Source organism: Morus notabilis, unplaced genomic scaffold (genome assembly GCF_000414095.1).
Source record: "Morus notabilis unplaced genomic scaffold, ASM41409v2 Scaffold437, whole genome shotgun sequence".
Taxonomy (NCBI): Eukaryota; Viridiplantae; Streptophyta; class Magnoliopsida; order Rosales; family Moraceae; genus Morus; species Morus notabilis.
Window position 1 is genome coordinate 314955 of NW_010363915.1, and position 24977 is coordinate 339931.

The 24977-nt window shown below is 32.9% G+C and overlaps 3 protein-coding genes across 3 annotated transcripts; 2 read left to right on the forward strand and 1 right to left on the reverse strand.

Moving 5' to 3' along the window:
- The first annotated feature begins 2163 nt into the window (after positions 1-2163).
- On the forward strand, positions 2164-5316 carry LOC21405856 (TMV resistance protein N). The gene is made up of 5 exons (XM_024170232.1): positions 2164-2633; positions 4061-4619; positions 4697-4774; positions 4955-5020; positions 5230-5316. The coding sequence occupies exons 1-5, from the start codon at positions 2164-2166 to the stop codon at positions 5314-5316; spliced, it is 1260 nt and encodes a 419-aa protein (XP_024026000.1).
- A 14319-nt stretch (positions 5317-19635) lies between these two features.
- On the forward strand, positions 19636-21855 carry LOC21405857 (DNA damage-repair/toleration protein DRT100). Its single transcript, XM_010105281.2, has one exon. The coding sequence runs from the start codon at positions 19919-19921 to the stop codon at positions 21695-21697; it is 1779 nt and encodes a 592-aa protein (XP_010103583.1). The 5' UTR covers positions 19636-19918; the 3' UTR covers positions 21698-21855.
- Positions 21856-22288: 433 nt separating this feature from the next.
- On the reverse strand, positions 22289-24524 carry LOC21405858 (high mobility group B protein 7). The gene is made up of 7 exons (XM_010105282.2): positions 24091-24524; positions 23385-23467; positions 23236-23281; positions 23003-23119; positions 22859-22916; positions 22640-22771; positions 22289-22519 (listed from the first exon to the last, which is right to left on the reverse strand). Exons 1-7 carry the CDS (start codon positions 24207-24209, stop codon positions 22445-22447), a joined length of 630 nt encoding a protein of 209 aa, XP_010103584.1. The 5' UTR covers positions 24210-24524; the 3' UTR covers positions 22289-22444.
- Between the last annotated feature and the right edge of the window lie 453 nt (positions 24525-24977).

Below are 24977 nucleotides of genomic sequence, written 5' to 3' on the forward strand. Positions count from 1 at the left end.
GTAAGTAAATTTATAACAATTTATTCAGATTCTAGGCGTAAGTAAACGCATGAATGGGATTGAGACTAATTTCGATTCTGATTCTTGAAACCTAAGTAAACAGCTTATTCTGACTCAGATTCTTAACCACTCCAATTTATATCCACTCTGATTACCGATAAATAAACATGTCATTAAATGGTTCTATTGTAAAGGAAGGCATAAAAATAAGCAACCCTAATCTTCAAAAAGTAGAAAGCACCAATCAAAGTACGATCACGTAGCTGTATCCAATTACATAAGACAAGGAAATGATAGGATTATAAAGATAAGATTGTTTTAATTAAATTATAGAAGTAAGCCTAGACTTGTGTCAACCACCGGACCCAATGTGAAGAGGAGTTCAACTTTTTGTTAGTTGGAGTGAGCATAATCTTGTAAAAATAAGGGTTATATTTATTTAGGATTCAGGTGGCTATCAGTCAACCACTGCTATTTCTCTTTCAGTATTATTTATTTATTTATTTTTGTTTTTATTTGCTTTCTTCTCTTTCTATGATGCTACCAGAAAAGTCCAGCCAAGTTTTATTTTTTATTATTTTTATTAGTTTTTGTTTATTAAATTAAGGCTTTGTTTGGTCAAATAAGTATCGTTTGAAACTTTTTAGTCTAAAACATATTTGGTTTTGATTTTAAAAATGTGATTTAGAACTGTGGTTTCGCTTTTTGGTTTGGGGTTTAAACCAGGCGAAAACATGAGATAAGTTCAAAAATTATGAGTTATTGTGTCGTATCAAGCTCCAAATCTATACTTTAAAAATCGTTCGTTGGACTAAAACTATTAAAAATTAAAAGTCCAAAAATTAATATGTAAAAATTAAAAGTTTAAAAAATAAAATATGTTTAAAGTTCAGGACTAACAATCTCAATTACCTTTTAATTAATAATATTTTCTTCAGTACGTCAACATATTAGTTGATTAAATTTTTTATCCGTTAAATCTACATAAAATCACGTAAAAATTAAAAATTACACATATTTAAAAGTTAAAAAAAACTTACTAATACGCTAAACATATTATAAAATCTCCTTTAATTTATAACTTTTTTTATTTATGTCAGAGTGCACTGTATTCAAATCCTGATTTAGTGATAGCTCCGAAGTCCGAAATATAAAGCTCTCAAAAAATGTCTTTTTTTTTTTTTTGCTACAGTTAAAAATTTTTAAAAAATATCACATTTCTATTTAAATTAAAATTTTAAATCTACAAAGTGAACTAGGCCGGAGTGTGCATGAATAACTGGCATTTGGTCTACAAGGCAACTTCTCTCGTCTTTTCTTTATAAAAAAATAAAAATAAAAAACCAGCAGTTTGGTGCCATTTGCTTTCTTCTCTTTCTACGATGGTTTTAGAGAAGTTCGGCGCAGGGTTACATATATACATATATAAATATATATATATATATATATATGGAAATTGTCTCTGGTCAAGCACTTTTCCTTGAAAAGTGTCTGATTAATCAGGTACTTATATAATCGTATATAAATTATGTATATTTATACGTAAATTATGTATATTTACATTTAAAATCGTGTATATTTAATATGAAATACAATAAATCAGTTAATATACATATTTTTATTTTATGTGTTCACTAATTGCTATAAAAAAACATGTTTTGAGAATTAATATATATTGTCATTTTTTATAACTTAACATACATGATTTATATGTAAATATACACGATTTACATATAAATATACACGATTACATAATTATACAAGTGTCATATAAATATATACAACTTACCTGTAAATATACACAACTTACTGTAAATATACACATTTCATACAAAAATGTACAAGTACCATTCTGGTCAGACACTTTTCAAGTGTCTGACTGACTAGAGACCTTGCCTATATATATATATATATATATATATATATATATATATATATATTAAACAAAACTTAAACACTAAACGGATCATAGGAAAAGGGGCCTTAATAAATTCTCTTTAAATGTGTATATTTTTTTTAAGTGGGTTGGGTGAGTTAAAGAACCGAGTCAAAAACTTGTAAAGAAGCTTTAGTATCCGATCAGCCATTAGCATTAATCTCTCTGTGTTGTGATTCATGGAGGGTATAAGTTTAAGCACGTTCTCCTTTTCGTTCTGGTCAGCAATGACCCACCAAAGGCACGACGTGTTCTTGAGTTTCCGTGGAGAAGACACACGCCATGGCCTTGCCAAGGAGCTCCACTCGGCCTTGCAGGAGGCCGGGATTCCCACCTTCCGAGACGACGTCAACCTCGAGAGAGGAACACACGTCTCCTCCGAGTTGCTCAAAGCCATTCAGATGTCAAGAGTCGCCATCATTGTTTTCTCCAAAAACTATGCCTCTTCCAGCTGGTGCTTGGACGAACTTGTGAAGATCCTCGAATGCCAACAAGTAGACGGACAGTTTGTTCTGCCTGTGTTTTTTGACGTCGATCCCGATGATGTTGGCGGACAGACGGGAGACTTCGGGAAAGCTTTTGAAGATCGTTTTCGATCAGACACGAAGGTCGCGAGCAAGATCGACAAATGGAAGGCAGGGCTTGCTGAAGCTGCAATGTTACCGGATGGCTTCAGTTTGCATGATGGGGCCCAATGGTAATAATCCCAAACGCTAGTGTCACCTTTTTTATTTTTTTTATTTTTTGTCCATTTATTATTTAACACGTAAACTCCATTAATATAACATACATAATATATTATTATTTAAATAGAAAATTAGATAATAGAATACACGTGTCAAATAGTGAGGACATGTTTACTTTGCATCAATAATAAAGATTTAGTGAGCCCTACATAATATAAAGAATGAAGAAAGGAATGTCAATCCTTACACCCCCTTAGTATTGATTCCTTGTCAAAAAAATGAATACTAAATTTACTTATTCACTACGTAATGAATTAGTATATAGTCAAAGATTATTTAATTGTATAAAATAACATTTTAGTGATTACATTCACAACATTATTATTCCTAATTTTAAAACATAAGAAAGAGAATAAAGTTATTTCTCATTGCATAATCTAATTATTAAATAAACACTTAAAAATGAATGAATGACCATTAATCATATTATTTTATTTTTCTTTTCAATTCCATTACCTTTTTTATTATATTCATTTATGGTTTAATAAACAAGCCTTAATATATAAAGTATAACTATTGCATTTTAGTTTCTGGTGAATTTTAGCTGCTGCTTCAAATTTTGTTTGTGGTATTCGTACTTTTTGGTAGTTTTACTTAATACTTCAAAATAGATTAGTTTTTGGAGCATCGTGTCATTAATCATTATCCTGCTACCAAAAGCTAAGAAAAAGTAAAGAGCCAGACAAAATGGTTTTAAATGCTTTAAATGGTATGTTCCAATAAAAACTTCCCGTTGTTATCATCAATGACAAGATCTTGTTGGCTGTAGCAGCCCCCTTTTATTTTTTATTTTTTATTTTTTTGATTTTCTATGCAACTTAGCAGTTAGCAATCACATTATATCAAAGTAAACTCTTAAATTCCCTACATTAGAGCTGATATTCATAGTTTTGGTTCCAAAATTTTTTTTTTTTTTTAAATTTTTTATGAGAAAAAGGGTTTTGTTTCAAATCTATGAAACAAACACATGCTTACTTTTCTTCCGCTATCTTTCTCATGGTTGATCTGAAAAAAGAAGTCTAGCTATTACACAGAATTCATAGACGATTTGGAAGTCTATTAATTACCATCTTCTACTAGAAAAATAAGCCTTGTTTTAGTCATGTCACTATCTTTGTTGTACGTTTGTACTTTGTCACATCTCACTCTACCTTAACGAGTGCGACTTAGAATTAACACTTTTTTGTTCTTCATTCACATATAAGTAGTTTAGGGTGCGTTTGGTTCAAGAATTCGTATCATGGTTCGTGGCTCGTTACAGTATTTTCTCTCACAAAAAACACACGTAAATCGAGAATAGTTCTGAATCATGATTCTGAATCTATCAACTAAACGTTTCATTAGTTAGTCATACTCAAGTTTTTGTCATACTTGACAGGGATAACTCCATGTTCATAAAGGAAATAATAAGTCAAATTTCGTGTAGACGTCAAGATGCTCACATGTACCTCCATCTTCAACCTACAATGGATTCTGGCAAAGATTACCTGAACCACTTATTAAGCATCGCCGCAGATGATATTCTCATAATAGGCATATATGGAATCGGTAACATAGGGAAGACAAACCTTGCAAAAGCTGTATATAACCAAAATTTGTATAGTTTTGATGGTAGCAGTTTCTTGGCCAATGTGAACAAGGTTTCGGAACGTCCTAATGGACTTCTCAAATTGCAAGAACAGTTACTCTTTGACTTATTGGATGAAAGTATAGAAATAAAAGATGTTAGTATGGGAATCAATATGATCAAAACAAGACTACGGAGCAAAAGGGTTCTTGTTGTCCTCGACGATGTCGAAAAGTTGGACCAGCTAAACGCGCTAGCCAGAAGGCGTGAGTGGTTTGGTTCAGGAAGTAGAATTATCATAACAACGAGAGATGCAAATTTGTTGTGCACACTTGAATCGGATGATATATATGGGCCACAAGGGATACAGGTGATCTGATGCTTGTGTTATTTCTTACGTGATCAATTAATGCCTTATCTTATGCCATTGAGTTTCTTATTTTACAGATTTTAAAGGACAAATATGGACAAAATCTTGAAATGATTGAGGGTCTTGAAGAGTTTGTGCGGAAAATGCATTATCAGGTATGTATATGCACAATAAAACTTCTATGATTTATTCATGTGTCTTTCCTCTGGTCTTGTCAGGGTTGGAGCCAAAATGCATCTTAGATTATATTCTTGTCAACCTAAAAATTGTACAAGGGAAATAATAACAGTTTTATCACAGAATGTCATGTTTATACTGGTTAGTTTTGGATTTAGGCTCAAAGAAAAGTGGGATCGCTTATGGCTGAACTAGAAAGGGAGCGGAAAAAGAATGCGCTTCAGGTACATATGCTATTTTAAAAATTCAAGACAAAGATCTTGTAGAGACATCTAATTTTTATATCCTCTTTAGGGACAAATTATAGCCGAAAGCCGAGATCTTGTTCTCCCTTCGGATGAGCGGAAAAAGAATGCGCTTCAGGAACACATGCTATTTTAAAAATCCAAGACAGAGATCTTGTAGAGACATCTAATTGTTATATCCTCTTTAGGGACAAATTATAGCCGAAAGCCGAGATCTTGTTCTCCCTTCGGATGAGCGGAAAAAGAATGCGCTTCAGGAACACATGCTATTTTAAAAATCCAAGACAGAGATCTTGTAGAGACATCTAATTGTTATATCCTCTTTAGGGACAAATTATAGCCGAAAGCCGAGATCTTGTTCTCCCTTCGGATGAGCGGAAAAAGAATGCGCTTCAGGAACACATGCTATTTTAAAAATCCAAGACAGAGATCTTGTAGAGACATCTAATTGTTATATCCTCTTTAGGGACAAATTATAGCCGAAAGCCGAGATCTTGTTCTCCCTTCGGATGAGCGGAAAAAGAATGCGCTTCAGGAACACATGCTATTTTAAAAATCCAAGACAGAGATCTTGTAGAGACATCTAATTGTTATATCCTCTTTAGGGACAAATTATAGCCGAAAGCCGAGATCTTGTTCTCCCTTCGGATGAGCGGAAAAAGAATGCGCTTCAGGAACACATGCTATTTTAAAAATCCAAGACAGAGATCTTGTAGAGACATCTAATTGTTATATCCTCTTTAGGGACAAATTATAGCCGAAAGCCGAGATCTTGTTCTCCCTTCGGATGAGCGGAAAAAGAATGCGCTTCAGGAACACATGCTATTTTAAAAATCCAAGACAGAGATCTTGTAGAGACATCTAATTGTTATATCCTCTTTAGGGACAAATTATAGCCGAAAGCCGAGATCTTGTTCTCCCTTCGGATGAGCGGAAAAAGAATGCGCTTCAGGAACACATGCTATTTTAAAAATCCAAGACAGAGATCTTGTAGAGACATCTAATTGTTATATCCTCTTTAGGGACAAATTATAGCCGAAAGCCGAGATCTTGTTCTCCCTTCGGATGAGCGGAAAAAGAATGCGCTTCAGGAACACATGCTATTTTAAAAATCCAAGACAGAGATCTTGTAGAGACATCTAATTGTTATATCCTCTTTAGGGACAAATTATAGCCGAAAGCCGAGATCTTGTTCTCCCTTCGGATGAGCGGAAAAAGAATGCGCTTCAGGAACACATGCTATTTTAAAAATCCAAGACAGAGATCTTGTAGAGACATCTAATTGTTATATCCTCTTTAGGGACAAATTATAGCCGAAAGCCGAGATCTTGTTCTCCCTTCGGATGAGCGGAAAAAGAATGCGCTTCAGGAACACATGCTATTTTAAAAATCCAAGACAGAGATCTTGTAGAGACATCTAATTGTTATATCCTCTTTAGGGACAAATTATAGCCGAATTACAACAAAGCCGAGATCTTGTTCTCCTTTCGGATGAGCGGAAAAAGAATGCGCTTCAGGTACACATGTTATTTTAAAAATCCAAGACAAAGATCTTGTAGAGACATCTAATTTTTATATCCTCTTTAGGGACAAATTGTAGATGAATTACAACAAAGCCAAGATCTGGTTCTCCCTTCGGATGCACTCTGCATGACAAGGAGTATTGTCGAAAATGGAAGCCAAGCTTATGATTGCATGTCTTTCCTGGTTATGACACATCAATGGATGCTGAATTTGGGAAGGAAATTACACTTTTGGATAGTTTCTTGGTTTCCAAGGAAGGAGAAAACAGAGGATTTGCGAAAGACGTAAACATCATATGCCGTTTAAATTGGTATAAATATTTTGTTTAGCTTTCTACCCCCGTGACATATAAGAGATTGTCGATTATAGGTTGCTAAACAGAACGCCACTACTAAGTCGTCGCTCGTTTCGTGGGTTCTTATGGTTTGAAGCCATGAGTTTGGTTAAGGAAGAAGTACAGATGGGGCAGCAGATTAAGACAGTCATACGCACGGATGGTTTAAAATATCATTAAATTTTTGTTCTGCTTTGTACTCGTGACGTGTAAGAAACTAATATGCCTGTATGAATGGAACTGGTTTACTTCGTTAACTTGAATAATCTGTGATCTGCTCATAAGAACTATTTCAGATTGTAATCTGTATGTTGCTTCTATTAGTAAAAAAACAAACTGTTATGATTTGAAACAATTTATTATGATAAGAGTTCTTGGGAATCATAACAATGAAAACTTCCTTTGGGTAGTCACATTACAGGGTACATCAAAATTGCAAAATTTAAATCCCAATATCACTCACAAATAAAACAGATAGCACTCAAGGCTAACTGGTGGCATAATCAAATTCCTCAAAGTCCCAGGCAAAGATCTTAGGTCAAGTTTTGTATGAGGGAAATAATATAGTAATTTCATAGTATATTCTGCATTGGTACAGGTGAACTTATCATTGAGTGATTTTTTATTTGATCAGCCTCTTGTTTTATGCTCTCAGCAAAAAAAAATAAAAAATAAAATCTCTTGTTTTATGCCACTAAATTTCTTATTTTGCAGATTATAAACGACAAATATAGACAAAACCTTGAAATTATTGAGGCTCTTGAAGAGTTGGAGCAGAAAATGCATTGCCAGGTATGTATGGACACTTTTTGACAGTTTCTTGTTTGCCAAGGAAGGAGAATACAGAGGATTTGCTAAAGGCAGAAAACATGTTCTTTTGAAGTGTAACTTGAGTGTAACTTGAGTGTAGTTTTTGAGTTATAACTTGAGTTGAAGTTGTGACTTTAATAAAGTTAAGTAAAGTTGAATAAAGTTGAAACTTAAAAGAACGTGAACTTGAATAAAATTGTAATTTAAATTTAAACTTTTTTTAAGTTTTGTTGCAAAAGAACAACCCAGACATTCAGTGTAATACTAAGTCAGTTAGAAATTAGTATAGTGATTTTATATAGGAAAAAACAGACTTGTATGACTTGCAACCATATATTCCTGGAAAGCTCGTACAAATCATAAGACTAAAAACTTCCTTTTCTTTCACGTAAAAGGTTATATGGATATTGCCAAATCCAAATTCCATTATCTCCCATAAGAAGAATGGATATCACCCAAAGCTTACTAGTTACATGATCAAATTCTTTAAAACAAACTAAAACTTCATTCATTTCACCAATTTGAGTTTAAAATTTAAGTTTATTACAGTAAAAAGTCTCTCAAAAACAGTCACATCTACCTTTTTTACTACGATAAAAAGCTCTCACATAAAATTACATCTCAACTAAAATTAAAAATTCGAATCAGCGAATTAAACGAGTCATAATAGCTAGTATCTTAAAAATGAGTGCAACTTTCAATCTATCGGCTAAAAACCCGCCCGAACCGCCTAAAAATTGGAAAGTCATGTGTTGGACTTTTCACAAACTGCCCGCCGTGCACCCCTCCATGTCCTCCTCCCTAGCGATTTTCTTTCCAAACCTTAAAGATTTTTCAAGTCCCTCAAGCCAAAAATGCATTGTTTCTAGCTCTCATAAATGTTAAAAGTACGTTTCTTTTCCCGTGGCAGCTTATTCCTAATGTTCCATAGATTGCATAATGTCATTAGTGTATTTTGCATTGATAATGTGCAATGGACAGTAGATTGAACCTTTTTAAAGTTGATATCAGACTTAAAAGGCTTGTTCATTTGCATTTTTTGAGTTAGGATGACTTGAATTCATATCTTAATTTAAATTAAGGTGTATTTGAGTATGGTTTGAGTTGAGAGTCTAATTTGAGTTTGTGTTTAGATGTGCACATTTTGAGTTATGATTTGAATTGATAATCTATTTGAGTTTGTGAAAACTTAAATTTGTATTTGGATAGTATTTTAATAAAAACTCAATAGTGATGGAAAATTGTAATGGGGTATATGGGTGGGGTTTTATTCGTCTCTTCGTTGTTAATGCATAGAAAAAAAAATCATCTCAATCAAAATTAAAACGAAAAAGTTATGGCATTTTTAAGAATAGAAAAAATATTATTCATTAACTTGAGTTTGAATTTAGGAACTTGAGTTGAAAGGAAAATTTAAACTTAGGGCTTGTTCTTTTGAAGTTTTTGAGTTAGGTAACTTGAGTGTAGATTTTGAGTTTAGTTTGAGTTATAACTTGAGTTGAAGTTGTAATTTGAGTTTGTGTTTGGTTATGTACATTTGAGTTATGGTTTGCGATAAGAATCTTTTTGAGTTTGTGTTTGAGTGAGTCAAAACTTGAATTTGTATTTAGATAGTATTTTAATAAAAATTCAATGCTGATAAAAAATTTTAATATGGTATATGGATCGGGTTTTATTCGTCTTTTCGTTGTCAACACATAGAAAAAAAATTCATCTCAATCAGAATTAAAACGAAAAAGTTATAGCATTTTTAAGAATAGAAAAAATACTGTTCATTAATTTAAGTTCGAGTTTCTAAACTCGAGTTGAAGGTGAAACTTGAACTTGAGTTTTAGTCCTAAACTCGAGTTCAAACTTAAAAGAACGTGAACTCAAATAAAGTTGTAACTCGAGTTACTTTTTTTGAGTTTTTCACTCAAAAACACCCTAGTCGAACAGCCCCTTAGATTTTAGCTCTAAATTCAAGTTCAAACTTAAATTTTATAAAAAAATATGAACTTAAATAAAGTTGTAACTTGAGTTCAAATTTTTTTAAAATTTATGTGTAAATTTTACAAATAAGATAGTAATTCTTTTCAAAAAAAAAAAGAAAAAAGAAATAGTAATTATAAGGGTATCTTACTTTATGCTCATCTGAGGTACGATGCAATGAGTTCATCCATATGCTCTAGGCATAGGCTTTAGGCTTACAAATGTCTACAAGAGTATGTCAGAAGGTATGGGCAATGGATTCAAGTGGGAAGTGTAGAAAGGACGAATCTTCATCCGCAACTTGAGGAAATGTACTTTTTCTCTCAATCCGCCTCCCCAAAAAAAAGAATAAAATAAGAATAAAAAAGAAGAAGGAAGAAGAAATTGAGGGGGGAAAAAAAGAGACTTTAGAATTACGGAATATTAGTATATGTTTAGTTCATAAATTTAGAATTATAATTTAAAATTATTTTTATTTTATGTATTTTTTTTTATGAGAGAAAAATATTATACAAAATTATAAATTATAATTTAGAATTATAAACGAATACAGAAAATAAACATCCCCTAATGTGAAAATGAGTTGGTTTGTGTATGATTAGAAAAAAAAACCTTTCAAAAGTAAGACTTGGTAGACTAATATGTTTGTTTTTTATATTCGTTCCTGATTCTAAATCATGATTCATGATTCTCTACAGTAATTTTTTCTTACAAAAAATACACGTAAAATGAAAATGATTCTAAATTATGATCTTGAATACATAAACTAAACATCCACTACATATAATATGGAGACGTTTGGTTCATATATTAGAATTATTTTCGATTTATGTGTATTTTTTGTAAGAAAAAATATTATAACGAATCATGAATCATGATTCGAATCGGATACGAATTCTCCAACCAAACAACCCTATAATATACGTAGGCCAAGCGTTGCGCTATAAATATTTGTAGGCCAAACTAAACAAGCTAATTGGCTAGCAATTATATGGTACACTTTCCAATTGTCCCACCAAACATATATTTATTTTTTTGTTATGACAACACATGGATAGTGAGAAGTGAGGAACAACTTTGGACCATATCTTTGCTTCCTATGGTCAAATAATTTTCTTTTGAGAGTTTAGGAAGATTTAAATAATTCTATCTTGCTGGTGGCTGAGACGACAAAAGGACACTGTAGTTGGTTTGGTCTTAAATGCAAACTTTATAAACTACAAGGAAACAAATTAAAACCCAAGAAAAAACAGGTTGAGGAATCTGTCATGACTATACATTTATTCATGTAAATGTATATATGTACATATTTAAATCTACATGCCTTCCCATCTTTTTCTTTTTCTAAATGACTTCTTTTTCTTTTTCTTTTTCTTTTTTTTCCCTTCTCCTTCTAAAGGTGGGGTTGTGGGGGAGTTCTTTTTCAATTGTTGTAAAGGAAGTACCAACTTATATAGATTTGAATATCTAGGGTTAAAAGGCAACAAATTCTCTCCAATAATTCTAACGTTTCCTTTTTTTCCATGCACTCAAAGAACATCTAATTCATTTTTAATATTAGGGATTCAAAGCATTTTTCTATTATCCATGCGTGTTGATTGATCAGAAAACCCAATCATTGCATTTCATTTGTTTTTCCTCTCTTTTAATATATCTACATTTTATTTGGAGGCTGATTATATAAGAGCATTAATAATATTATTTTGCCTAATGATGTTTAAATATTCCCAAGTTTTCTAAGTAATTAATCATTAGTTAGACAACTATCCTGAATATTATACTCAGACTAGCTTATCTTAATCATATTTTTAAAGATTAATTCTATCATGTGCTAACATAAGATAGATGAGAAAGTGTTTTCTAGGCAGAAGAGGTTCAAATTTGTTTGGTTCGTGGGTTCAACTATGGTCGATTTTAAAAATTGATGTGATGTTTGAACCCTTCTAAAATGGGTCTCAGAAAACTTAGGGGTTGTTCTTTTCATGTTTTTTAGTTAGGTAACTTGAGTGTAGATTTTGAGTTGAGTTTGAGTTATAACTTGAGTTGAAGTTGTAACTTGAGTTTGTGTTTGGTTGTGTACATTTGAGTTATGGTTTGAGATAAGAATCTTTTTTGAGTTTGTGTTTGAGTAAGTCAAAACTTGAATTTATTTTTAGATAGTATTTTAATAAAAACTCAATGCTAATGAAAAATTTTAATAAGGTATATGGGTCTAGTTTTATTCGTCTTTTCGTTGTCAACGCATAGAAAAAAAATCATCTCAATCAGAATTAAAACGAAAAAGTTATAGCATTTTTAAGAATAGAAAAAATATTGTTCATTAACTTGAGTTCGAGTTTCTGAACTCGAGTTGAAGGGGAAACTTGAATTCGAGTTTTAGTTCCAAACTCGAATTCAAACTTGAGTTCAAACTTAAAAGAACATGAACTCGAATAAAATTGTAACTCGAGTTACCTTTTTTTTTTGAGTTTTTCACTCAAAAATTACCTAAACGAACAGGCACTTAGCCCCTTTAAGTTGAATTTTAACATATTTGCTATGGTAAAACTATGCCTCTATTTCTTACACTATGCAAAAACCTCAATTTTTAGTGTGGTATTTTATTTCTTGTTTAGACTTTACAGTTAACCAGAAATAAATTCCTCATGGGTTTAAAACTTTTAGTTCAAAAACCACCTAATTCTTCTTTTTTTTTTTTCCAATCATCTCCTTCTCTCCATCATTTTTTTTTTTTTTTTCCTGTGACTAGCATCCATTCATTTATATTTGTTTTCTGTTTTGACATGTTCTGGCTACAAGCAAATAAAAGCAATTCTATATAGTTCAAAGGTGTCAAAATGACGCCAAGCACACTATTTAGACATGTGGGGATCCAACATATTTTTATACGATAATGCAATCTCATAGGATCATAGCAAGAAGTAATGAGGAATTATTCAGTACACCGGGTGTACCACGTTATATTATTTATGTGGTACACTCGTCCAATGAGATTGTACCATTTGAATATTTTATCTATATCAGTTTTTCACTTTTATTTTTCTCTTTCCTAATAGGTATTCAATGCAAATACCTATTAGGAAAGAGAAAAATAAAAGTGAAAAGCCGACATAAATAAAATGTCCAAATGGCACAATTTCATTGGACGGGTGTACTATATAAGTAATATGACGTGGTACACCTGGTGTACTGAATAATTCCTCGGAAGTAATTGCATTTTTTTGAAGAATTTATTTCAGCATTGTCACATTGTACAAAATTTGACAACAATTTCTTTTTAGTTTTGCACTTCATCCTACTCCCCCTAAAGTTTTCATTTTCTTTTAATGACAAAGTTTGGGTAAGGTAAAATGCAAAGGATGACTTCTAATTCTATCCATTCTAGCTAGTTACATAAAATAACCTTTAAACAAACACACACAAGAACATTCATCAATATTATTAGAACCAAAAAATAAATGAATAAAAAAAGATGCAACATTTCACATCACACGGTCAAGATGCTTTGAAGAACACCAAATACTAATCATTGATCATAGGTTATGAATCAAGCAGGACCCTCTTTTTTTTTTTTTTTTTTTTTTTTTTTAAATAATAATAATAAAATGAGATAAGTGGGAGAGGGTGATCCTCAATTCAACCACCATTTTGGACAATTATCCTTACCTTTAAGAAATTTGGGACCATGCCCAAAAAATTCTATCTATCAAATAATAATCTTCAACTCAGAGACTCCAAAAAATCAATTTCAACTTATGTTGTGCCAAAATTACTTCCATCCCCAGTCAACATTGTCTACCCAAATGGGCCAATTCTCTTTGTTCCGCAATCAACGCAACCTAATCCATCTTTCTTTGGAGTTACAATGTAAAAGAAGAGAAAAAAGAAAACTGTTTCTCAAAAAAAAAAAAAAAAAAAAAAAAAAAAAAAAAAAAAAAAAAACAAAACTAAAAGCACAATTATAGTACAGTTCATATCCCACTAATAGAGTAGTACTATTTTGCTGATCTGCTATGTGCGTGCGTCTTTTAAGCCCGTTGATTCTCAATTTTCTATCAATTCTCAAAGATATTATTTTTCCCTTTTATTTGCATTCTTCTAGTAACAATTCCTATTTTTCCCTCAATCATAGCTGTTACTTGGTACTATGTTGGGAGAAGAATTCCTGACATCAATGTTGATGTTGAAAGTGATGTATACGGCCGTTCATTTCGGACTCATTTAGTTCGTTGATTCGAGTTTTTAATTTGAGTTGAGATGTGACTATTTTTTAAAATTTTTTAATATAATAAAACTCAAATTTTAAACTCAAATGGTAAAATAAACAAGGCTTTACATTTTAAGGTATCGATAGTAATTGTATGCCATTCAAAAAAAATGTTATTTTAACGTAGTTATATTATTTAATTAGTTGTCTCCAAAACGGCAATTAACTTAAGGGCCGTTTACTTCGCTGATTCGAGTTTGTAATTCGAGTTGAGATGTGATTTTGTGTGAGAGCTTTTTACTGTAGCAAAAAAGTTAGATGTGACTGTTTCTGAGAGCTTTTTATTGTAGCAAAACTCGAATTCTAAACTCGAATCGGTGAAATGAACGAGGCCTTAAAATAAACCATGTGAAGTCGTGTCATTTATCGTACGTGGCAACTGCTTTTAGGCAATGTATTAAAATTAATAATGATAAAAAAAATTTGGTGCCCAACGAGAGGAATTAATTAGAAAAAGATTAGTGTTAACAATGAAATGGGCAGTTTCGTAAATTGGATTCAACAAAATTTTCCAAATAATTGTGTTCTCTATCAATTCTTTATTGTCAGTTCTTTTCAAATGAACGTGTCAAATATTTATAAAAAAAAAAATCAAAAATCCAAAATTTGATGGCGGGGTTAGTGATGAAGAAAAAAGTAGTATTCAATATAGTGAAAAAGAAAAAAGAAAAGGAAATTGTCTTTGAAAGCAAATCCTATATCAATTTCATTCTTAAAAGAGTAGAGACTTCCACTTTTTTTCTTTCATTTTATGTCTTGTCTATTCTTATATCCTAAGAGAAATTATGCTCAAATTTTATGATGCATTTACGATAGAGAAAGCTATTTTACTCCACCGTTATGAACTGTATTTTATCATGATTATACAGCAAAGTAACTTTGTGTTCACTAGCTTGTGGAGGTGATACCCTAGAGCAAGTGAAAATTAATGAAAAAATAAACAAAAATAAACTTCCACATGGCAAAAAAAAGGAACTTTTATGGTAGGATTTCTCTACCGATAGAATTAGTTTATGACTATTAAATCTAATTAAGATCACATCATATCGAAAAAGTATACAGAATAGACAATTTTTAGCAGTTGAAAAAAAAATACCGGTAATTTATTTTTTCTGATCTTATAACAGAAAATATCAAGAAATGGGAGCCGTTAAGATTTGCTAAAGTAGTTTAGTAACGGTCACGGCCCATAGAATTGGAGAAAGAAAAAGAGAGGTCCCATAAGTAGGAGTCCACACCATACTCATCACCAGCAAACAAGAGGAGGCAAAAACACTGCATCCCAAACTGCAAGTTGGCTCACATTTGTCTCCTATAAAAGGTCTTGAAGTTATTGCTGAATTTTGATTAGACTTTTTTTTATTTTTTCATTTTTTTATTTTTTATTTTTTTATTTTGAGTGAAGAAATTGATTAGACTTACAATAATAAGACTATCTTATAACTTGTCATTAGATAGTCATTAGCAGTAATTGAGGGAACAATTATTTCAAGCTACTCCACAAACCACACGCATTTTATTGTAATTATAATACAAAACATATTTTATTATTTCAATAAGGAGAAAAATTTTGGAGAGATATCCATTTTTGTTCTTCCTTCAAAATAAGGTCATGTTCATTTCACCGAGTCGAGTTTTGCTACAGTAAAAAGCTCTCAGAAACAGTCACATCTAACTTTTTTGTTACAGTAAAAAACTTTTACATAAAGTCACATCTCAACTCAAATTAAAAACTCGAATCAAGAAACTATCTCAGAATTCGAAATATGAGTTTTAAAATTTTACTAGAGAAAAAAAAAAGAAAGGGTAAATTTTTAAAGGATCAGGTTAGTTTTGCGAGGGGGTGGACACTAATACCAAATCAAAGGATGTTTTTTTTTTTTTTAAGAAGATTTTGTGGGAGAGCACGAAAAAAAATATCCTGCCAATGAGACATATTATCAGAATCAGAATTATATTAGACCAAAAAGGTATAAAAAAGTTAATAGAATTTGAAGAAAATCTTACGATTGTAAAATGTTTTCTACCGGTTAGGTATTTTCAATATCCTACAACTTTTTTTTTATAGAAAAGGAAAGGTTGTTTAGATAATTTGATTTATTTTATTAATTCTAAATAAGTTTAAGGCTGCTCATTGCAGAATCAACAACTTCAATTATGTGGCTGATAAAAGAATAAAGATAAATAAAAAAAAACTTCAATTATGTAGTTTTTTTTTCTTATTAGTTGCGTGCTAGACCAACGTCAAGCTGTCTCCTAAAAAGTGTTCAGACTAATAAAAAAATAATAAATAATAAATAAAAAAAACACACAAAAGCAATGAACACAAACAAAAAAGGGTGTTAGACCAATCCCTGGGCTAGGGCGTAGGATAGGATAGTATAATTTTAGGGATGAAAGTATTAGGCCCCATTCACTTCATTAATTCGAGTTTAAAATTTGAGTTTTGCTACAGTAAAAAGTTTTTAGAAATAGTCACATTTAACTTTTTTACTACAGTAAAAAACTTTCACATAAAATCACATCTCAATTCGAATCAGCGAAATAAACAGGCCCTTAGATTAAATTTTAGTTTAATCAAATAATAAATAAATAAATAAAACACACAAAAGCAATGAACACAAACAAAAAAGGGTGTTAGACCAATCCCTGGGCTAGGGCGTAGGATGGGATAGTATAATTTTAGGGATGAAAGTACAAGATTAAATTTTAGTTTAATCAAATTCCATGTTTGGTGTTGTGTTATTAGGATAGGGGCTTTTTGTAATAAAATTTAAAATTTAGAGTCAAATTGTAATTTTTTTTAAACTTGTGGAGTAAAAATATAATTTTTTAAAATGTATTACTTATTTAGAAATTATAATTTGACCTCTCAATTTTTAAAAAAATTACAATTATACCCTAAATTTCATTAAAATTTACAAATAAGTCCCTAGTGTTTTTCACAATGTGCTTTACTCAAATGTTATCCCTTGCTTCAGTAGGGGATAGCAACATCCTCTTCTTAAGAGGATTTTGTAATGGACTGGACAAAAATTTATCCAATCCAGGCCTTTAAAAATATTAACCAAACACAGTATTAAAATTTAACCGTTCGGTTTGCTAATTCGAGTTTTTAATTCGAGTTGAGATATGATGTTGTGTGAGAGCTTTTTACTGTAGCAAAAAAGTTAGATGTGACTGTTTCTGAGAGCATTTTACTGTAGCAAAACTCGAATTCTAAACTCGAATCAGCGAAAAGAACGGGGTCACTACTAATTCATGGCCGAACCGAACTAAGTAGTTAACAGCAAATGTTAGAGTTAAAGAAGAAGAAGAAAGAAAGAAAGCAAGTTGTCAGATTACTAGTCCAATAATTGCCAATCAAAATGAACTTTGAACCTGTGAAGAGACGCCTAAACTAATGCTTGATTTTATGTTTCTCATACAATAAATAAAATAGCAAAGCCATTGTCAATGCCTTTCTGATCAATATCGCTTTTGCAAACTGGCATTGCCGACCTTAAGAGGAAGAGAGAAAAAGAAATAAAAGGAATGAAAAAGGAGTGGGGGCAAGAGCAAGACACAGATAATATATATATATATATATATGTATGAAAGAAATTGAATTCTAAAAGACTAATAGCTCATTCTACGTAATCACTTTAATTAGGTTAGTTTATAATTTGTTTTTAATCAATCAACTAATTAATTAATTAACAAGACAAAATTCACTATTCACCTGTGTTACCTTAACTAAAGGTGCATTGATTTTGGACAAGAGTTCTAGTGGTTATCCAAAAACTTGTCACTTTCTTATTAATTAATTGGTCTCTTGCACCCTCAATTTTGGGATCCTACAATTACTTAGGATAAAAAATAATTGTGAAGTAAAATAAAATAAAATAAAGAAAATTAGGATTTTAGAGGATTGAGAGGAGGGTTAAAAGTCAAAATGTAAAGCATGATTGTTTGAAAAATCAACAATTCTGACTAAGATTGCAAGTCCTAAGGGTATGATCAGTAGAACTGAACATGCCATGATCTAGAATATTTGTCAATCTTCCAAAAAAGCAAGATTAACATGTGATTGATAGGCTTCTTGTTTCCAAGTGCAATTTGTAGAAGAAGGAATTGGAAAGTAGGATCCACAGTTTCCTGTTTAAGATAACTTAATAAAAATATACTCTTTAGTAAACTTCCAAAATAAGAAAGGAATAAGGCATGTAATAGTATTGTGCTTGTCTTTTTAGGGCAAATATATGCTTGTTGTTTCACCCCTAACTCAGTAGTACATTGAGGACCCGTTTCGTTCGTTGATTTAAGTTTTTAATTCGAGTTGAGATGTGACTTTATGTGAGAGCTTTTTACTATAGTAAAAAAGTTAAATGTGATTATTTTTTAGAACTTTTTACTATAGCAAAACTCGAATCGGTGAAATAACAGAGAGCAAATCTAAATTATTCTATGTCTTGTATTGTCGTTGTCACACTGCCAAAAAAGCAAAATAAAACCGTTATATGACATCGCACAAATATTCTTTTCTTATTAGAGGAAAACGGAGGTTCTTACCGTCGTAATATAGAAAATTAATGTCGACATGTAACATCTTACACTTTAATTTCTCGTCATTACAAAGTTTCTTACTGTTCACCACAAAACAAATACATTAATTTTTTAAAAAACAATTCTTTGATAGGGTGTTGAAAAAAAAAATGCCCTCATCTTTATACATTATGGTAGAACAAAGTTTTTATTTTTATAATATTATATTAGATTGTCATACTTTACTTTATTTAGTATGATCTTAATGTGATCTAATTTTCCATTTTCTACTCTATAGGTATTATCGTATCTCTTTCTTTTTGTCTCAACTCTCATGTAAATTCTTATTGGAAAAAAGAAAAGAAAAGAAAAAAAAATCATGTAGTTTCAAAAACATAACACATGTGAACTACCATTAACTTATATGGCTCCGGATACGACACTATTTATGACATGGAAATTACTAGATATTATAACGGCTTCATTTCACTTGTAACGAGCAAAATAAATAGGTACTAGATAACTGTAGAAAAATATATTAAAGTTCTGGCCTGATTAGAATGCAGCCAAACCACATTAAAGCTCTTTTTTTTTTTTTTTTGCCACTCAGAATGCAATCCAAAGAAGAAACAAATGATGGCCAGAGGGGAAATGATAGTTCATCACAACATGAAAACTTGTGGATGAGCAAAATGAGGTTGATTTCTCAAAAGGGGAGGGGGGGGGTTTCAGAAATTTTGAATCTTAGTGCGCTCCAACGTTCAAAACTATACTAGGATCCCCGTGATACATCGAACGGTCAAAAATTCCCCATGTGAATGCTGCCACTCAGAATGCAATCCAAAGAAGAAACAAATGATGGCCAGAGGGGAAATGATAGTTCATCACAACATGAAAACTTGTGGATGAGCAAAATGAGGTTGATTTCTCAAAAGGGGAGGGGGGGGGTTTCAGAAATTTTGAATCTTAGTGCGCTCCAACGTTCAAAACTATACTAGGATCCCCGTGATACATCGAACGGTCAAAAATTCCCCATGTGAATGCCTTTAAAATTGGAATTTAGCAAAAACGCCCCTCTGGAAAATTTAAAAAAAGAAACTGTTTTTTAACTTTCTCAACAAAAAGCCACTCGCTTTTAGTCCACTATAAATACTGAGGGACAGTGTTGAAACTTCAGACATCTCCAACAACAGCATTATAATTTTCTCTCACTCACACTTTGATATTTGTTAATTGCTTACCACCATCTTTCTCATCATTATACCTTCCTGTCTACGTGAAGAAAACAGAATAAGCCCATGTCTTGTGCTTTGGAACCTTTCCCACTTTTCCCCTTATAGAATATGGTTTTTCTCCATTCAAAACTCCCCTCTCAGATCCGAACCTCACTCAAGTTCTCACATTTTCACCTTATTTTTCTGTTTTGATCTATACCCACCTCCCAAAAATGCAAGTCCTGAGATGGGTTCCAACTCTCTTGTTGATTTTCTCATTCTTCGGTCTGTTTTGCAAGTCCCTAGCTCAGGTGTCCCCAGTTTGCTCGGAAGAAGATAGAGCTGCTCTTCTTGGATTCAAGGCGAAAATCGTCAAGGACACGACGGATACTCTCTCGACATGGATCGGAAAAGACTGCTGCGGAGGAGGTTGGGAAGGCATTCAGTGCAATGAAGCAGGGAGGGTCAATGTGCTTGAATTGCAAAGGCCAAACAAGGACAGTGGCCTTTACATGAGGGGCACCCTGTCCCCTTCTTTGAGCAATTTGCGCTTCTTGGAAGTGTTGACTATAAGTGGGATGAGGCAAATCGCCGGTCCAATCCCGGAGGGCTTGTCGAATTTGACCCGCCTTACGCAGCTGTCTCTTGAAGACAACTCTCTCAAAGGCAGCATCCCTTCAGGTTTAGGCCGTTTGTCCTTGCTTCAGGGACTTTCCTTGAGTGGCAACCACTTGACTGGCCAGATTCCTCCTAGTCTAGGTAACCTCAGAAACCTTCTTCAACTTAACTTGGGAAGAAACTCCCTGAATGGTCCAATCCCAACCACTTTTCAAAATTTTCATAATTTGCAGTATATTGATCTTAGCTCCAATCAGCTTTCTGGGCTCATCCCAGATTTTGTAGGGCAGTTTCAAACCATCACCTTTGTTGACCTTTCCAACAACCAATTGTCAGGGCAGGTGCCCATTTCCTTGTTTAGCTTGGCCAAGCTTCAGGACTTGTCCTTGAGCCATAACCAACTCACTGGAATAATTCCTGTCCAGATTGAGGGACTAAAATCCCTTACCAGCCTTTCGCTGAGCGGAAATCGGTTCACCGGTCATATTCCCACATCCATTTCAAGGCTGCAGAATCTATGGTACCTTAATTTGTCTAGAAATGGACTCTCCGACCCTTTACCGAACACACTTGGCAGGGGCATTCCTTCTCTGTTGTCAATAGACCTTTCTTACAATAACCTCAGTTTGGGGACTGTTCCGGATTGGATCAGAAGTCGACAACTTTCCGATGTCCATCTTGCCGGCTGCCAGCTTAAAGGAATGCTTCCAAGCTTCACAAGGCCAGATTCTTTGACCTCCATTGACTTGTCTGATAATCAATTCACCGGTGGGATTTCAAAGTTCTTCACCAACATGTCAAGCTTGCAAAAGCTCAACCTCTCAAAGAATGAATTGAAGTTTGATATTTCAGAAACCAATTTTCTAGACGGGCTATCGGTTATTGATTTGAGCTCAAATGAGCTTGTGGGATCCCTCTCAAAGATCCTAAACCATACGAGTGGCTTTCTGGAGGTCTTCGACGTATCGAGGAATCAAATTTCAGGCGTAATTCCAGAATTCGGTGAAGGCTTGAGGTTGAGAATACTCAATCTAGAAAGCAACAAGATTGGTGGACACCTCCCCAGTTCACTTTCCAGCCTGATTAACCTCGAAAAGCTATCCATTTCAAGGAACCTGATAACAGGCACCATTCCTACAGGTTTAGGCCAATTGGTGAAGCTTCAATGGCTTGACCTCTCTATCAATGGCCTCTCAGGTAGAATCCCAAATAGCTTATTGGGGATTGGAGCTCTGAGACATGCAAGCTTTCGGGCAAACAGATTATGCGGCGAGATACCGCAGGGTCGGCCGTTTAACATCTTCCCTTCAGTTGCTTATGCCCACAATTTGTGCTTATGCGGCAAGCCTTTGCCACCTTGTAGAGCAAAGAAATCAGAAGAAAAGAGCCAGTAAAATGCTGACTCCATTGCCCGGGAGCAGATATGTTCATGCCACATGAGATCAAGAGAAATAGCTCCAGTATTCTACCTATATAATCTTATATTATTCATTTCCATTGTTAGTTACTTCAAAGAGAGATTATTTTGCGTCATTCTAAAGGAAATATTAGATTTACAGAATAACATTCTTGTTATTGTGCTTTGACAGAATTACATCAATAAGTTGTGGATAAATGAAATATACTCGGGAAAATCGAGGTGGCAAAATGAGCTAATGAAAGACATTGTTGAACAAAGAGTTAAAATTAGGCCTCATTCAATTTGCCCACCAATTCAAGTTTTTAATTCAAATTAAAATATGACTTAAGTGACAACTTTTAACTATTAACAAAAAAATTAAATGTAATTTTTTATAAAAAAAACTTTTAACTATAACAAAATTCAAATTAAAAATTCAAATTCTACATTTTTAATTCAAATTAAAATATGACTTAAGTGACAACTTTTAACTATTAACAAAAAAATTAAATGTAATTTTTTATAAAAAAACTTTTAACTATAACAAAATTCAAATTAAAAATTCAAATTCTACCGAGCGTTCAAATAGGCAAAAAGGACAAATTTCACCCCATGATGATCTACAATTTTAACATCTTGACTAACAATCAGCTCAAAAAATTTACAAGAACAAGTGAGTTAAGGAAAATGTCCAGCAGAAACAAATATCAAGAAGTTTCAAAAGAGAAACTCCACAGCTATCCTACTCTCCATCAGATACTTCCTCCACTTCTTGTACTTCCTTCTCTGGAGCTTCTTTCTCAGAACCTGCTTCTTCCTGAATAAAGGAAAACAAAGACCACAATCACATAACAGCAATAAGCCAACAATATAACAAATCCAGCGAATCCTAAACAGTTTAATCAATCATTAAAAATAATAAAAATTCTAGTTTTACCTCCGCATCTTCAGCACTATCAGCCTCCAAGGCCTTCTGGTACTCCACTTTAAGCTCTGCAGCTTTGTCCTGATAAACTTTCTTCTCCTCATCACTCAAAGAATTCCACTTCTCACCACCCTCTTTCGCAACCTAAAACCATTGAAAATCCCCAATTTTTAAATTACTCAACACATTTTCACCTACAACAGAAAAAAAAATCAAAAATAAATAAATTACCTTCTTAACATCCTTAGAGTCAGGATTGGCTTCTTTGAACTCTTTTCTGAAGTCATCCCTGAAAGATTCACAAACCACATTAACATCAAAAAATTTTCATTTAAGAGCACAAAACATACCGGGAGATAAACAAAAAGGTCTTACATGAAGAGAAAGAAAGCGGTTGGAGGACGCTTGGGCTTGTTTGGATCCTTCCCCTTCTTGCCCTTCTTCTCAACTTTCGATTTCTTCAGCTTGGGTTCTGTTGATGAGGACTTTTTCCTATTACACAACCAAATCAAGAACACTTAAAAACTCCCCACAGAAAAAAAGAGACAAAGTAATACAACAAACAATTGAAAACAAAAAACTAAAGTAAATGGTGAAGTGATTAGTACTTCTCCGGCTTATTTGTCTCACTGGGCTTCTCCACAACTTGAGCCTCTGAAATGAAACAATACAAAACCCAGTTTTTAGATTTCACCATTTGCATCAGTGAAACTGAGGATTCAAAAGTAAAGAAATCAACCAATAATTTGAGAACTACCGAGATTCATTTTGATTTTGGCATCGAGGCTGCAACTGTGAAAGCTGATCAAAGCAACTGGAACATCTTTGCTGCATTCCTCACTTCATCCAAAAACACAAAGAACTCGTTTAGTTCGCTGATTCGAGTTTTTAATTTAAGTTTATATGTGATTTTATATGAAAGCTTTTTACTGTAACAAAAAAGTTAGATATGATTGTTTATGAGAGCTTTTTACTGTAGCAAAACTCGAATTCTAAACTCGAATAAGTGAAATGAACGGGACCAAAAAAAAGTTCTTTTCTCATAAACAATTTAAAAAAAAAAAAAAAAAAAAAAAACTAATGATATGATTTCCTTTGTATTTCACAAAATACCCTATGTACTAAAAAAACATTAGGAAAAAAAACACTAAAGAGTTGACTACTTCCTCAAGTCTAGTCAAACGGATTACGTACACACAAGAGTTCTCCATCAAAACACAGAGTTCTTCTCTTAACAAATATTTAAAAAATAAATAAAAATAAGAACGCAGATAGCTGATCATTTCCTTTGTATTTCACAAAATAAAGCACATACAAACAAATATTTGAAAAAAAACAAAAAAAAAACTCACAGCAAAGTGGTTGAAAAAGAAAATACGAGTACAGAGCAAACTCAGATCAAAAGGGTTATCGGAATTTTCAAAAAAAAAAAGGAAATGAAAATTAGGGTTTTCTGTTCGTACCAACGGGCAAAAGCACTGCCATCTTTGCCGCGAACGAGAGAAGCCGCAGTAGATTCCTGAGACGCTTCGACTCTCTTCCTCGTCTTCGTCGGATTCGATTTCACAGCTCCACCAGCCATTTTCTACTACTTCTTCGAAACGCAACGAAACGAAACGCTGAATTACAGAGAGAAAGAAAGAGATAACTGGATGGGAAGCAAATTTGGGAAGAGAAGGAATGCGTGTGGTTTTAATTTAAATATGAGTTAGTGGTGTGATTTTGATTTCTGTTTGGGAAAGTGGGAAAGTTTGAAATTTCCCAATACATTTTTGTTTGCCGCGAAATGAGAGAGAAAACAAAAATACTCAAAATGAAAGTGTGAAAATGAATTCTCGCGCCAATTTTGATTTTCCGCTTCTTTCTTTCCTTTTCTTTTCTCCCAAACGGAAGCGGATCGATGACTTGCCTTCATCTCTCGCCGTTGATTTTTTGTTGTGTTTTTTAGAGTGTAGACGGTCTAGATTGGATGTAACTGATAGCTCTCTTGTTGGGTTGGACGATTGTGCCCAGCTCATCTGGGCCTCCATAGAAGCCCATGAGTTTCAGGGCTTTTGTAAGGCTTAGGCAAGATGAAGAACACTCGCCGGGCTTCACTTGTTCTTAATTGGGCTTTATGCTTCCTTGGAAGATCTCAGGGGAGAAAATTGGTGAAAGTAGGGGCGTAAGAAATCACCCCGAACAGATTAACTTGGCCTACCCGACTCTACTGGGGTGTTTTTGAGTGAAAAATTTAAAAAAATTAACTCGAGTTATAACTTTATTCGAGTTCATATTCTTTTAAGTTTGAACTCGAGTTTGGGACTAAAACTCGAGTTCAAATTTTCCCTTCAACTCGAGTTACTCAAAT

Coding starts and splice junctions, on each gene's coding strand:
- LOC21405856 (XM_024170232.1), top strand. CDS start 2,164: ATGACCCACCAAAGGCACGACGTGTTCTTGAGTTTCCGTGGAGAAGAC. Junction 2,634..4,060: donor TTGCATGATGGGGCCCAATG/GTAATAATCCCA, acceptor CATACTTGACAG/GGATAACTCCATGTTCATAA. Junction 4,775..4,954: donor TGCGGAAAATGCATTATCAG/GTATGTATATGC, acceptor TTTTGGATTTAG/GCTCAAAGAAAAGTGGGATC.
- LOC21405857 (XM_010105281.2), top strand. CDS start 19,919: ATGCAAGTCCTGAGATGGGTTCCAACTCTCTTGTTGATTTTCTCATTC.
- LOC21405858 (XM_010105282.2), bottom strand. CDS start 24,209: ATGGCTGGTGGAGCTGTGAAATCGAATCCGACGAAGACGAGGAAGAGA. Junction 23,468..24,090: donor GGCAGTGCTTTTGCCCGTTG/GTACGAACAGAA, acceptor TTTTGGATGAAG/TGAGGAATGCAGCAAAGATG. Junction 23,120..23,235: donor GAGACAAATAAGCCGGAGAA/GTACTAATCACT, acceptor GTTGTGTAATAG/GAAAAAGTCCTCATCAACAG.